This window comes from Peromyscus californicus, unplaced genomic scaffold, assembly GCF_007827085.1.
Source record: "Peromyscus californicus insignis strain IS unplaced genomic scaffold, ASM782708v3 Scaffold_5__1_contigs__length_169319896, whole genome shotgun sequence".
In the NCBI taxonomy this organism is placed as follows: domain Eukaryota; kingdom Metazoa; phylum Chordata; class Mammalia; order Rodentia; family Cricetidae; genus Peromyscus; species Peromyscus californicus.
Genome location: NW_026294573.1, coordinates 43562093 through 43575522, shown reverse-complemented (window position 1 = coordinate 43575522; position 13430 = coordinate 43562093). Strand labels below are relative to the sequence as shown.

The 13430-nt window shown below is 43.9% G+C and overlaps 1 protein-coding gene across 3 annotated transcripts in view; it reads right to left on the bottom strand.

The window, feature by feature from the left end:
• Positions 1 to 13430, bottom strand: part of Scp2 (sterol carrier protein 2) — a 95054-nt gene that overhangs the window by 22400 nt on the left and 59224 nt on the right. For 2 of the 3 annotated variants that reach the window (XM_052715102.1, XM_052715103.1), the window contains one exon: positions 5448 to 5550. The exons of the other annotated variant lie outside the window; for it this stretch is intronic. In XM_052715102.1, the coding sequence (XP_052571062.1) occupies positions 5448 to 5550 (103 nt within the window). The remainder of the gene's footprint in view (positions 1 to 5447; positions 5551 to 13430) is intronic. 3 annotated transcript variants of the gene reach the window in all.

Sequence of the window (13430 nt, the reverse complement as noted above, 5' to 3'; positions counted from 1 at the left end):
ACGTTTCCCCTCAGGCCTAAAGATCACACTCAAGCCAGCAGTCAGTGAATAACGACTTCTAGATGTGTCTGCTGCTTGCACAGTGCCTCGCGGACCAGCCAGGAGCAGAGAGCCCGAGTCACAGCAGGGAAACTCCAGCACGGATTTAGAAGTTCTACCTTCCAAATGCCCACGGAATCCCTGCAGTCTCACTTACCCTCACCTGAAACAGATGTGGGCTAACCGTTTCCAAAGCCACCTGGCCCTCTCACAAGCCCACACTCTTCACTCAACACAACATTTTCATTTGGAATGGGAATGAAAGTGGGTAAGAGTTGAAAGAGAAAAAAAAATGCAGTTGCAAAACTGGAGACCATTATTACCAGGAAGTCCTAAGTGCCTCTCATGGGAGGAACAGCACTTTCTGAGCCGAGTGAAGGCCAGGGAGCAGGGGCTGCTGCAAGCACAACGGACAAAAGCTGAGGACGGAATTCCAAGAACACCAGTGGAGAATTGCGAAGAAAGACAAAGACGGAAACACAACCTCTTGCTAGGTTGCCTCCACTAAGGCGGAAAATGCATTAATTGACAAAGAGTCCGGACTTGCGCTTTCCAGCGCTGCAAACACTGAGGAACCCGACAATCGTGGGAAGGCCCAGACAGACGAGGGATAAGGGTAGGAAGGAGTTCAGAACTAGAGAGAGCAGGAGGCCCAAGCTTGCACAGCTCAAAGCACAGTGCGAAACTGAAACAGCACCTCTTTGTTAACCCCAGTAAGGCAGTCCTCCACGGTGGATCCATGGCTGACCTCAGACTCCACAGTAGGTAATCTCTGACCCAATCTTCTATTTGACCTTTGAACTAAGTCCTCACAGAGGACTTATTTTACAGTGGATACTCAATAATGAAAGGCATTCAAAACACAGTAGTGAGCTATCATTTTCTGACGCGGCTGGCAAAGATTTTTATACAATAAGCCAATATAGTATTGGAGAAGGTGCAGAGAAAAAAGCAGTTATTCTCTTGAATTGTTAGTAAGAACTGCAAATTATAATCCTCTTTCTGGTGGGAGTCTGGCAAGCTAGACTAAAATGTAAAATGCACACACTTAACTACCCAATTCTGCCCTTAATTATTTACACTACTTAGTACTTGAAGTACAAGAGGAAATTTACAACAGCAATGTTGCACTTGCAAAATTGAATGAATATAATCTGATAGTCATCCTAAGAAGCCAATTAATAAATCATGGCACATATGTGCAAACATGTACAACATGCTAAGGACCTATATACACGGCCACGAAGCATCCTACAGACGAAAACAGAATGAAGTCACCCCCCACGATGGCAGCCTGGTGGTCCTGCAGCTCCTGTCCCAGCGCCATGCCTGGAGCCATCCCCCTGGCTCTGCTCCAGCCCCGGAAGGCCCTAGGGAACACTGGTCCTTTTACAAGGCACACTAGCCACAGAGCAGTCAGATGTTAAGAAGTCCTCAGACCTACAGTAAGGGACTTAGACAATGTGCTCACCTTTCCCTCTGTGGCTTTAACCAGAGTGAAATGCCAGCCTAAAGGCCCTGACTCCTTTGTTTAGTTCAGCCCATTTTATTCACCTGCTCAGATGTGTGCGCTGAACTGAGGCTGTGACTGTAACTGTGTCTGGTTGGTCTAAAATCTAAAGTCGATAGTGAGATCCCAAAAGACCTCACATTTCAAACAATGAAACAAATACCTAACCTTGCCTAAGAGTCCCTCTTGATTGCTTCCAGGTGACTTTTATCTATCAAGAACGAATTATGGGGGTGCTGGAGAGATGGCTCAGCCAATAAGAGTTGTTCTTCCAGAGCTCTTGGGTTCAATTCCCAGCACCCACATGGTGGCTCACAACCATCTGTAACTGTAATCCCATGGCACCCAACGCCCTCTTCTGATGTGCAGACATACATGCAGACAAAACACCATATACACAAAATAAAGAAATAAATCTAAAAAAAAAACACTTGTTCTTATACAGGGCCTGGGTTTGATTTCCAGCACTCCACATGGCAGCTCACGTTCACACACACACACACACACACACACACACACACACACACACACACACACACAGCATAATTCCAGTCCATGCTGGCAAAACACCCATACACATAAAATAAACAAATCTAAAAAAATTTTTCAAAAAGAACTAATTGCGGGACGGCAGTGGCACATGCCTTTAATCCCAGCACTCGGGAGGCAGAGCCAGGTGGATCTCTGTGAGTTCGAGGCCAGCCTGGTCTACAGAGTGAGGAGATCCAGGACAGAGAAACCCTGTCTTGAAAAACCAAAGAAAAGAAAAAGAACTAATTATGATACATAAAAGTAGACTGCTGTGGGATGTTCTGTATGTTAAATGTGTTGCTCTGATTGGTTAATAAATAAAACGCTGATTGGCCAGTAGCCAGGCAGGAAGTATAGGCGGGACAAGGAGAGAGGAGAATTCTGGGAAGTGGAAGGCTGAGGAGAGAGACACTGCCAGCCGCTGCTATGAGAACATGTAAAGATACCGGTAAGCCACAAGCCATGTAGCAACTTATAGATTAATAGAAATGGGTTGATTTAAGATATAAGAACAGTTAGCAAGAAGCCTGAGCCATTAGGCCAAACAGTTTAAATAATGTAAGCGTCTGTGTGTTTATTTTATAAGTGGGCTGTCCAACTGCTGGGGCTTGGTGGGACCTGGAGAGAAAACTGTCTTGCTACAATAGATTTTCATGTATAGTGCAATAAACTCAACATGTATCATACAGGGCCATGTAAAATTCTAAGTTTATACACTTAGATGAGGGATGACAAGTAGAATGTTCACTATGCTAACATTTTAATGAACTCTAAGTGGTACAATTGGGAAAATTTGACATTTTTCTTTTCTTTTTTAAAAAGATTTACTTATTTGGTTTTACTTTTTTTAAAATAATATATTATTAATGAATTTAGATATGATAGATTTGTTAATTATTTACTTATTTTATATGCATCTGGTGTTTTGACTGCATATATGTCTGTGTGAGGGTGTCAGATTCTAATATGTATACACTGCACATGTGCCTGGTGCCTGGAGAGGCCAGAAGAGGGCGCTGGATCCCCTGGAACTGGAGTTACCCACAGTTTCAAGCCACTATGTGGGTGCTGGGAACCCAACACCCATCCTTTGCAAGAGCAGACAGGGCTTTTTTTTTTTTTTTTTTTTTTTTGCAGACAGTGCTCTTAACCACTGAACCATCTCTGAAGCTACCTAAAATTTTTTTCTTTTTTATGTGTTCTGTATAATGTGAACTTTAAAAATTAGAATTCTTTTTTGCAAGAAGGAAGTAGCAAATAAAAAAAGACTTTGAAATCTGCAAACTAAAAGCTGGGTAAGGTGGTGCACACCTGTAATCCTAGCACAGGACATGGAGGCAGGAAGCGGAGGTCATCCTTGGCCAGAAAGTTAGAAGTCAGCAAGAACTACATGAGGCACAGTTCAAGGTGGGGGAAGCCAATAAATAATTCCATTATTAAAATAATTCTGAGGAAAGGGGGATGAGGACAAGAGAAACAACAAAACAAATTTTGTTGGAAAATGACATTATGAAACCTAATATGTATATGATAATAAAAATAAATAGTAATAAAGAAGTCTGATGTCATGTAGACTTAAATTACGGGGTAAGGGAGAAACCTGGTGCTAGGGAAGTTCCCAGGAATCCACAAGGATGACTCCACCTTAGACTACTAGCAACAGTGGAGAGGGTGCCTGAGCTGGCCTACCCCAGTAATCAGATTGGTGACTACCCTAACTGTCATCATAGAGCCTTCATCCCGTAACTGATGGAAGCAGATGCAGAGATCCACAGCCAAGCACCAGGCTGAGCTCTGGGAGTCCAGTCAAAGAGAGGGAAGAGGGATTCTATGAGCAAAAGGGGTCAAGATCATGATGGGGAAATCTACAGAGACAACTGAACCAAGCTCGTATGAACTCATGAACTCTAGACCGACAGGTGTGGAATCTGCATGGGACCGGACTAGGCCCTCTGCAAGTGGGAGACAGTTGTGTAGCTTTGTCTGTTTGAGGGAACCCTGGCAGTGGGATCAGGATCTATCCACGGAGCATGAGCTGGAGCCCATTACCTATGGTCGGATGCCTTGCTCACCCTTGATGCAGCAGGGAGGGACTTGGTTCCTGTCGCAACTGAATTACCAGGCTTTGCTGACCCCCCATGGGAGACTTTACCCTTTTGGAGGAGGGGGGGAGGGGGGAGGTTGGGGGGGATCTGGAGGAGGGATGAGAGGGGGATCTGTGGTTGGTATGTAAAATGAATAAAAAAATTCTTTTAATTAAAAAAAAAGACATAAAGGAAGAATTGAGGAAATAAAAATTAAATTCATGGATCACTTTAAAACAAAGAATTCCTGAAGCATCTTCAGCATAAGCATTATTAGACAGTTTTCCTTTCAAAAGTGCTGATCGAATAGAAAGATAACCTTGAACACACTAGAGTTTTGCCAACAGGAATTTCCACATTCAATGCTCATGTGCACTGAAGTCTCAAAGGAAAGCAATTCTGTTTCCCAACTGTGTGTGTTTTCTTTATCTACCAAGTCCTGTGACTATTATAAAGAAATAATACAGTTTGGAGGGAAAACTAAAATGTCAATTTAATACATTGCCATGATTGTTTTTCCTCTACTATGTTGGGTAGGAGAGATCAAGGGAGATACATAAAGAACTAAAATCATAAAAAAATAATAATTAGTAAAAGAATTCTGATGTCCTGTAGACTTTATTATTTGAAATATCATTTGGAATGATTTTATATAAAACCTCTTTAATTCAGAAGGAAATTATAAAGCTGAGTGCGGTATTACACTGTCAAATCCAGTACTTCAGAGCTGAGGCAGAAGGACTATTGTGTGTTTGTGGCCAACAAACAATCTGTCTCAAAGAGACAAAAAACAAAACAAAACAAAAAAAGGTTATATCAAAATATGGCTTCTTACATCTGAACTATACCCACAACTGGATATCTTCCTGACAAAGAAGACTGAAATGAAAATGATCTTAAACATTATTTACTACAGTCTTTACATTCAAATCTGGAGATGTACGCCGGGCAGTGGTAGCACACACCTTTAATCCCAATTAGAGTTAGAGGCTGGTGGATCTCTGTGAGTTCGTGGCCAGCCTGGTCTACATAGAGTTCCAGGACAGTCAGAGCTACACAGAGCAACTCTGTCTCAAAAAAAAAAGAAAAAAAAAGACACAAACAAATCTGGAGATGTATACATTTTCAAAATGCAGTCTTACTAAAATTCCAAAGAAGCCTTATGAAACACTCAGGGTTCTGAAACACAGACTATTTCAGCACATGACATGCAATTTCACCTCGAGCTACCAGCAGCATCAGGTGAAAGTGTGTGCCTCCCAGCCCTGGCCCTGGCCTCTCACCTCTTCAAGCTTCTTCTCAATCTCCTTAAAGACAAGATCTGCCTTGAATCCATCCCCTGACGAGCTGGTGGGCGCAGCCTCGATCTGGTGTGCTCTGAAGGAGCTGCGGAAAGAATCAAGGTCAGCTCTGGGAGTCACAGAGGTACCTGGGTTTCCAACATCTCTGTAACGGTAACTTTCAAAAAGCCCAAGAAGGAGATGTTGCAACTCTGACCTAAAGAAAATCTTTAGCACGTATATAAAACAATTACCCAACTCTCATCCCACAACATGTACTGAGTTCTTACTGGGTGAAACTACCCTCATAAAACTTACATGCCGGAGAGATCATTAACAAAACAAACAGAAAGCATACGGTTACCTGGGGAACACACAGCAGCTGAGTGTCTAGAGAGAGGGGACATCTATGTCAGGCGTGACACTGTAGACAGTGGTCACAGAGAGCCCCTCTAGGGAGGGGGTAATATTTACGTTACACTTTCAACTGCTAAATGAACCAGCCCTGCAAAGAGTCTTGGTGGGGAAGCCAATGCTGGCCTGAAGGAACTTGGGTATAAAGGTGGAAGGAAACACAGGGACGCTAAAGGAGACCCCAGGCTGCCAAGGCTACCACAGAGGAGAAAGGCAGGTTGTGAGAAACCAAAGGGCGGAGACCAGAACGGGGCCTCCCACGCCTTAGGCAACTGGTTTAGTGGTTTTTGTTTCTTTGGTTTTCTTTTTGTCTGTTTATTTATCCATTTATTTGTAGTCCTGGGGATGGAATCCAGACTCTTGGGCATGCTAGCCAAGCACTCTGCCACTAAAGTGCCCCCAGTCCCTAACATTTCAGTTCTAAGGGTAAGCGTGCAGCTCAGTGGTAGAACATGCACTTAGCATGTGTAAGAACCCTCATCACAAAAACAAAAAAAAACAGATAAACAAACCAACCCCCACCACCAAGTTTCAGTTTTAAGCATACCCAAAACACTGGAGCATGACCTAATTTATGTCTGAAAAGAAAATCTAGCTAGAAAATGGACCTTAAAGAGACAAGCCAGGAGACAGGGATATCAACTAGGAGTCTATTACAACATCCAATGGAGAGAGGATGGGAATCAGAGCCATGACAAGAAAGTGGATGAGGCAGAGGGGCACAGGCAAGGCTGGAGTGGAGCCACTTTTACCTGTGACAGGAGGTAATGTGTTTGCAGACACATTGCTGATACCTAGGAGACAGCCACTGAAAATGGCCTCATGTGGCAACAGCAACATAGCGCTCTCTCTCTCTCTCTCTCTCTCCCTCTCTCTCTCTCTTTTAAGATTTATTTATTGTGTATATAGTGTTTTGTCTGCATGTATGCCTGCAGGCCAGAAGAGGGCGCCAGATCCCATTACAGGTGGCTGTGAGCCACCATGTGGTTGCTGGGAATTGAACTCAGGACCGCTGGAAGAACAGCCAGTGCTCTCAACAGTTGAGCCATCTCTCCAGTCCAGCACCACAGTTCTTAACACTTCTGAGGGCCTCTTCCATTCACAAGCAGTGGGATTCTGAGCAAACGCTGACGTCATCCACTGCACAATTGGAGGGAGGGGAGACAGTGTCAGTGACTCTGCAGAAGTCAAGAGAGCCTGAGAAGCACCTAGCAGTGTGCAGCCCGTGGAAAACAGTATTAGCCATGAATGTGGTGGGCTACAGGACCCCAAGAGTTAGGTCTGAGGGAGCAGTCATCTGTTAGCTGTTAGATAATTCCTGACAGACCAGCACAGACTGGTGAAGGCAGGGGAGCCCAGAAGTCACAGGAGGGAAGCACATCTACTCCCATCTCACTCCTCCCCGCCCTGCTCCTCTCCCCCACCCCCAAATACACTTCTCTCTTTCTTCTTCTTTCCGTTTCTTATCATCTGTCTGTCTGTCTATCTTCTTATCTATCTATCTATCTATCTATCTATCTATCTATCTATCTATCTATCTATCATCTCTCTCTGTGGGAACTGACCCCAGGACCTCGTACATGCTAAGCAGGACTTAACACTGAGCTACACTCCCATCCCTCTTTCAGTCATTTCAAAACTATCTAAGCTGGTATGGTGGCATATGCCTGGAATCCCAGTACTTAGGAGATAATCTGGAGGATTGAGTTCAAGGCCAACCTTGGCTACAAAGTGAGTTTCAAGCTAACCTGGGCTACCTAGTAAGACCTTGTCTCAGAAAAAAAAAGAACTAGCTGGGCATAGTGGTGCATGCTTCTGATCCCAGCATCCAAGAGACAGGAGCAGGCAGAATCTCTGGCCAGCCTAGTCTACATAGGGAATTCCAGGAATACATAGTAGGGCCCTGTTTGAAAGAAAAAGAAAGCAAGCAAAGGAAGGAAGGAAGGAAGGAAGGAAGGAAGGAAGGAAGGAAGGAAGGAAGGAAGGAAGGAAGGAAGGAAGAAGGAAGGAAACCAAACACCAGCCATTAAAACCCATTAGCAACATCCAGTGATTGCCTGCAACATTCAAGGCATGATCTGAGCGGTAAGGTCCAGCTATTACCTTATTAGAGCAAGGAGGGGATCTGCCCCCTAAAGACTAAGCTGCCGAGATCTCAAGGGCAGCAAGCTGGTACGATGAAAGGAAACAGAGTCAGATCAGAGTGACCAACACAGCACATGGGGAGAAAGTGACATGGCATGAAGGAGGAGAACTGGACAGAAGACACAAAGCTAGGAATCTGGGAACCACGGAGACAGCGGCGGGGAAGCAGAAGGGTGTGTCGTGACAATCCTCCCAACAGTGTGCAGAACAATTCAGAGGGGACATGAAAACAGGTGGAGAGATCGGAGGCTGCTGGGTGTAAGTGACAGTGGCCTGCACTGTGGGCGCAGTCTGCTAATGAAGGGAAGAGCAGGAAACAGATTCAAAACAAAAAACAGAACTGACAGACTTAGTTGCTGGGGTGAGGGACATGGAAAGAGGGCAGAAGGCTGTCTTGGGAGTTTGGGGGTGACTGGGAATGACAGTGCACTCAGGTGAAGAAGAGTGGGCTGGGAGCACAGAGGACTGGATCTACCTGGAATCAGCTGGAGTCTGTGAGGGCAGATGCAGGAGGATAGGAGAGTCCAGAACACACAGATCCAGGCTGGAGATCAAGGGGGATAATAACCTTCAACAGAATCAAAAGTGTGGGAATCCTGGAATGAACTACAGAGAAGACAAGGCAGGACAATGGCCCTTGGGAGCCAGTGAGAATTCATTCAGAAATCAGGCAAAGTGTCACAGAAGCCTGGAGCAGAGAAAGTATAGGAGATAAGAGTCAATTATGTCAAACACTGCCAAAAAAAAAAAAGTCAAGTACCTATGGGCATGTGACAATACTAACCTGTTTTCTGAGACACCCATTTATGGAACAGTGAATTGAATCCATCCCTGGAACAGTGATAGCTAGGAAGGTTAAAGCTTGTTTGGGGTGGGATAAAAATGAAATCTTTGGCCAGGCGGTGGTGGCACACGCCTTTAATCCCAGCACTCGGGAGGCAGAGCCAAGAGGATCTCTATGAGTTCGAGGCCAGCCTGGTCTACAGAGCGAGATCCAGGACAGGCACCAAAACTACATGGAGAAACCCTATCTCAAAAATAAAAAATAAAAAAAGGATCTTTGGGTAATCTCTTACAGAAATGCAGCATTTCCTTCTGGGTATAAGCATAAAACAGTCCTATAAATTTGTAAGATCTTCTCCAATAGTTTAAGTGTGTTAAGATATACAGAGCACAGCCAGATATAGTGGTACACACTTGTAACCTCAGCACTTGGGAGGTAGAGGCAGGAGGATGGAGCGTTGAAGATCATCTTCATGAGACCATATCTCAAACATGAAACAACAAAAACCCACATCACATATGCTTCATCACCCAAACCACATTTAACTACACAGTTCAGTCCAGTCAGATGTTAAATGTTTTCAGAATGTTGAGTAGTTATCAGCACCATGTAGCTCTACATCTTATAAAACTGAAACTCTGGAGCTGAAGAGATGACTCAGCAGTTAAGAGCACTTGCTGCTTTTGCAGAAGACCCAGGTTCTAGTCCCAGAACCCACATGGTGGCTCACAACCATCTGTAACTCCAATGCACTCTGCAGGCAATGCATAAATGTGGTTCACACATATACATTCAGAGAAAACAGACATACACATAAAATAAATGAATGAGTCTTAAGAAAAATATTGTCTCATGTGGTAGTACATGCCTTTAATCCCAACACTTCAGAGACATAGGCAGGTAAATCTCTGAATTCAAGGCACCCTGGGCCACAGCAAGCTCCATGCCAGCCAGGGCTACATAGTGAAACCCTGCTTTAAATCAATCAGCCTGACTTTTAACCTTTAATCACCAATGTGTCCTTTTCTAAGATAGACACTTGTTGACTCTATCTGGTAAAACAACTGATCCTGGCAGCCCAAAAGAGTACAAAGTATCTTGACTATATGGCAGGTCCAATCCTGGCAGCCCAAAAAATGTACAAAGTATCTTGACTACGTGGCAGGTCCAGACATTTCCAAAGGTCAAGGTCTCCCTTGTTGGAAAAAGCTCATCACTGATTAACCAACTTAGATTATCTAGATTAAAAAAGAAGTTAACAGAAAAACACCGCCAATATTTTCTGAACATCCTTTCTTGATACACGCCCTGTTTAAAAGAAATGAACAATAACTTAAACTCAGCTATCTCTCACACAGAAGATGTTTCTCCTGATTTCTTTTTGTTTTATCATTTACTTTTTTGTCTTGCCATGTTGCCCAGGCTAGCTCAAGTGATCTTCCCCTCCGCCTCCCAAGTCCTGGGAATACAGGTGTATGCATGCCATTGTGCCTAGAATCTCACAACTTCTTTTGATACATTTTGGTAGAAACTAAATTGTTCTTGGTTTTTATTTGACTCTGGTAAATACAAGTTTACTGGAATAAGTCTAGCAGTGCATAAAGTTGGAAGGGGCTTAAAGATTAATTTAAAGAATATTCTAGTTTGTGTTTGGATTCCCACCAGATATATGGCAAGTTTCACTGTAAGGCCTTCACAGGCTCTGTATCCACAGTGTCACAGACTGGGAGTAAAGAGAGGTAAATGAAACAGGAACTTTTATACTGTGATGGTGGCAAAGACCTTACTTCTTAATCTGAAACTTCCTTTAGCTCAACTGTCTTAACTCTGATCTCCAATTTATCTACAGTAAGTTCGGTACTACCTACCACGTGGGGTTTTTACACAAAGGTATGGGGCTGCAGACGCACTGCTTGATGATGAAGCCCTTTCCCAGCACACACAAAACATGCCCTGGGTTCAATACCCAGCACAGCCAGGAAATAAAAATAAAATGTTAATACAAAGCACCTAGTGTGTTCATGGCACAAGCCAGGCTTTTTTACAGAACTCTTACAATTCAGTAATAACCCAATTTTGCCTAAGGCTCTAATGGACAGTTCCCCAACTACGATATACAAATGGTGACTAAGCAGCCCAGAAAATGTTTAGAAAGTGACTGACTACGGAGGAGACACAAGCCAAAATTGTGAGGGATCGCTTCCCATGCACAAGGACTGCTGAAGTCAAGAAGACCAGTATGACAAGAGTATGGAGAGGCTTTCACACAAATGGGATATTAGTCAGCCCTCAAAAGGAATAAAGCTCCTTGGAAATACTACGTTAAATCAAAGAAGCCAGTCATGAGAGAATAATACCAGACGACTTCCTTTATATGAAAAATGCAGAGTAGGCAAAGAGACGGTGTGGGTGAGCAGCTGTCAACACTACCAATGAGACAGACTGGAAGTGAAAGCATTCGGGATAGTGTTCGGGGAGTCGGAGGTAATGAGAATGTTCTAAAGACTGATCATGGTAAGGATAATCCTGTAAATCACTGAACTGTGCAGCATGGAAAGTGTGTCTTAATAGTTTCAAATCATTTCTAAAAGGGGTACAGTTACTCCCAGTATTTGAGATGCACACAAAAGTCCTCCAATTCAGTCATTCAGTCTCAAATCTAATAGGAAACGGGTCATGGCTTGCTTGTTCTGATTAGAGGGCTCTGCCATGCACGACCGCACTGTGGAGTAAAGTTCACAATCAACCAGCAAGACCCTCTGACCTCCGAGCTGGCAGAGGAGCCCACGTGCCATGACAGATATGCAGCCTCAAGAGCTGGGAGCTAAAAGAAACCTCTTCAGGATATGGTGGGAAGTGCAAGCAGATCCTCCTCGACCGAGCTGTGGGCTGTGACAAGGGATAGTTCCCATTTTCTACTAAAAAGTCAAGTTTGTTTTTTCCAAACTCCTGAGTGATACCTCAAACTGTAAATCACTGTAAATGATTTCAACCACTTAGCCAGGGGAAGGAACTAGAGGCCCAGGGGAGAAGGGAGGCAAACGTGCTGGGGAATGAACTCACGGTTCACCCAACGCCTGCAGTGTGTGGCAGGCACACTCTGGAAGTCTTCTGAACTCTGAAGTAGATACCTTCAATATTTTCTAGTGACAAAAAGGTTCCCAGGCTCAAAACAGGTGACGAAAAGGTGAGCAGGGCGCTCTTTCTGGTCACCTCTCCCTTTGTCTGGAGAACAAAAGACAGACAGACAGACAGACAACAACAACAAAAAAGCCCTCACACAACTAAAGTGACACTGTCTATAGATGGTATTTAACTAGTTTTCTAAATTCCTATTCCAACTGCTAAAAACTGGTGGCTATGTGAGTACAGAGACACATAAATCACATCATATTGTCCCTAGATTTCTATGTAAAAACTAATGTAAAAAGCTATGTAAAAAAAATTATGTGAAAAGCTAAACTAATGCATGTATGTGTCCACTGTGTCTCCTGAGAAAGCCTTGGAGTGGCAAGAATGAGCACCTAGCTAGCAGCTGTATACAGTGTCTCAGCATCATTCTCCACTGAAGGAAACCAAGATTCCTTGGAGAAATGACTGATGCTAGAGATGGAAAATGCAAGAGGGGCTGGAGAGATGGACCTGAACTTGGTTCCCTGAACCCACATCACGCAGCTTACAACCATCACTCACCTGCATATGCATGTCCAAACACATACACACACAAACAAATATTAAAAATTTTAAAAAGAAAGTACAAGAAGAGGTTGGACTATCTTCTTGAGTCAGAAAAACGGGAAAGAAAGTACTACAAAGAATCACGGGACACAAGTGTCACCTTGAGGGGGTTCCCACTGGCCAAACCAGGGGCCTTCTGAGCACCAAAAGAACTGATACTAAAAGAGCGTGACCCCATGGATAAAACAAGGACTCGTGATTTCATACAGTGTATAGGAGGGAAAGTCTTTTCCTTAAAGCAGAATATCTGTTAGTAAATACAGAAGGGAAGTTAGAAAAAACATCAGTGGGTACTAAAATTAAAGGAGTGCCCAGCTGTTTGGCTTTTTTATGAACTTACTGACATTTATAAAAAGAGCAAACAGCAGAGGCAGAAAACAGAGTGGGGTTGCGAGGAGAAGGTTGGAACAAGGACTGATGAAAGGTACATAGAGAACTAAAGAGTTGGGCATGGTGGCGCACGCCTTTACTCCCAACTTGGGAGGTAGACAGGCGGATCTCTGTGAGTTTGAGGCCAACCTGGTCTTCACAGTGAGTTCCAGGACAGCCAAAGCCGCATATGGAGCTGCTGTCTCAGAAAAAAAAGAGAAGAAGGAGGACTAGAGGACTAGAGAAGCAAGCTACAGAATCATTCTGGATCTTTTTTTTTTTTTTTTCAGGGACAGGGTTGGTTTTTTTGTTTGCTTGTTTATTTGTTTTTCGAGACAGGGTTTATCTGTGTAGCCCTGGCTGTCCTGGAACTCACTCTGTAGACCAGGCTGACCTCGAACTCACAGAGATCCGCCTGCCTCTGCCTCCGGAGTGCTAGAATTAAAGGTGTGCGCCACCACCACCTGGCTCATTCTGTATCTTAACTTGTGGTTTATAGACTATACACCATCTGCATGTGAGAACTTGCAGGAATA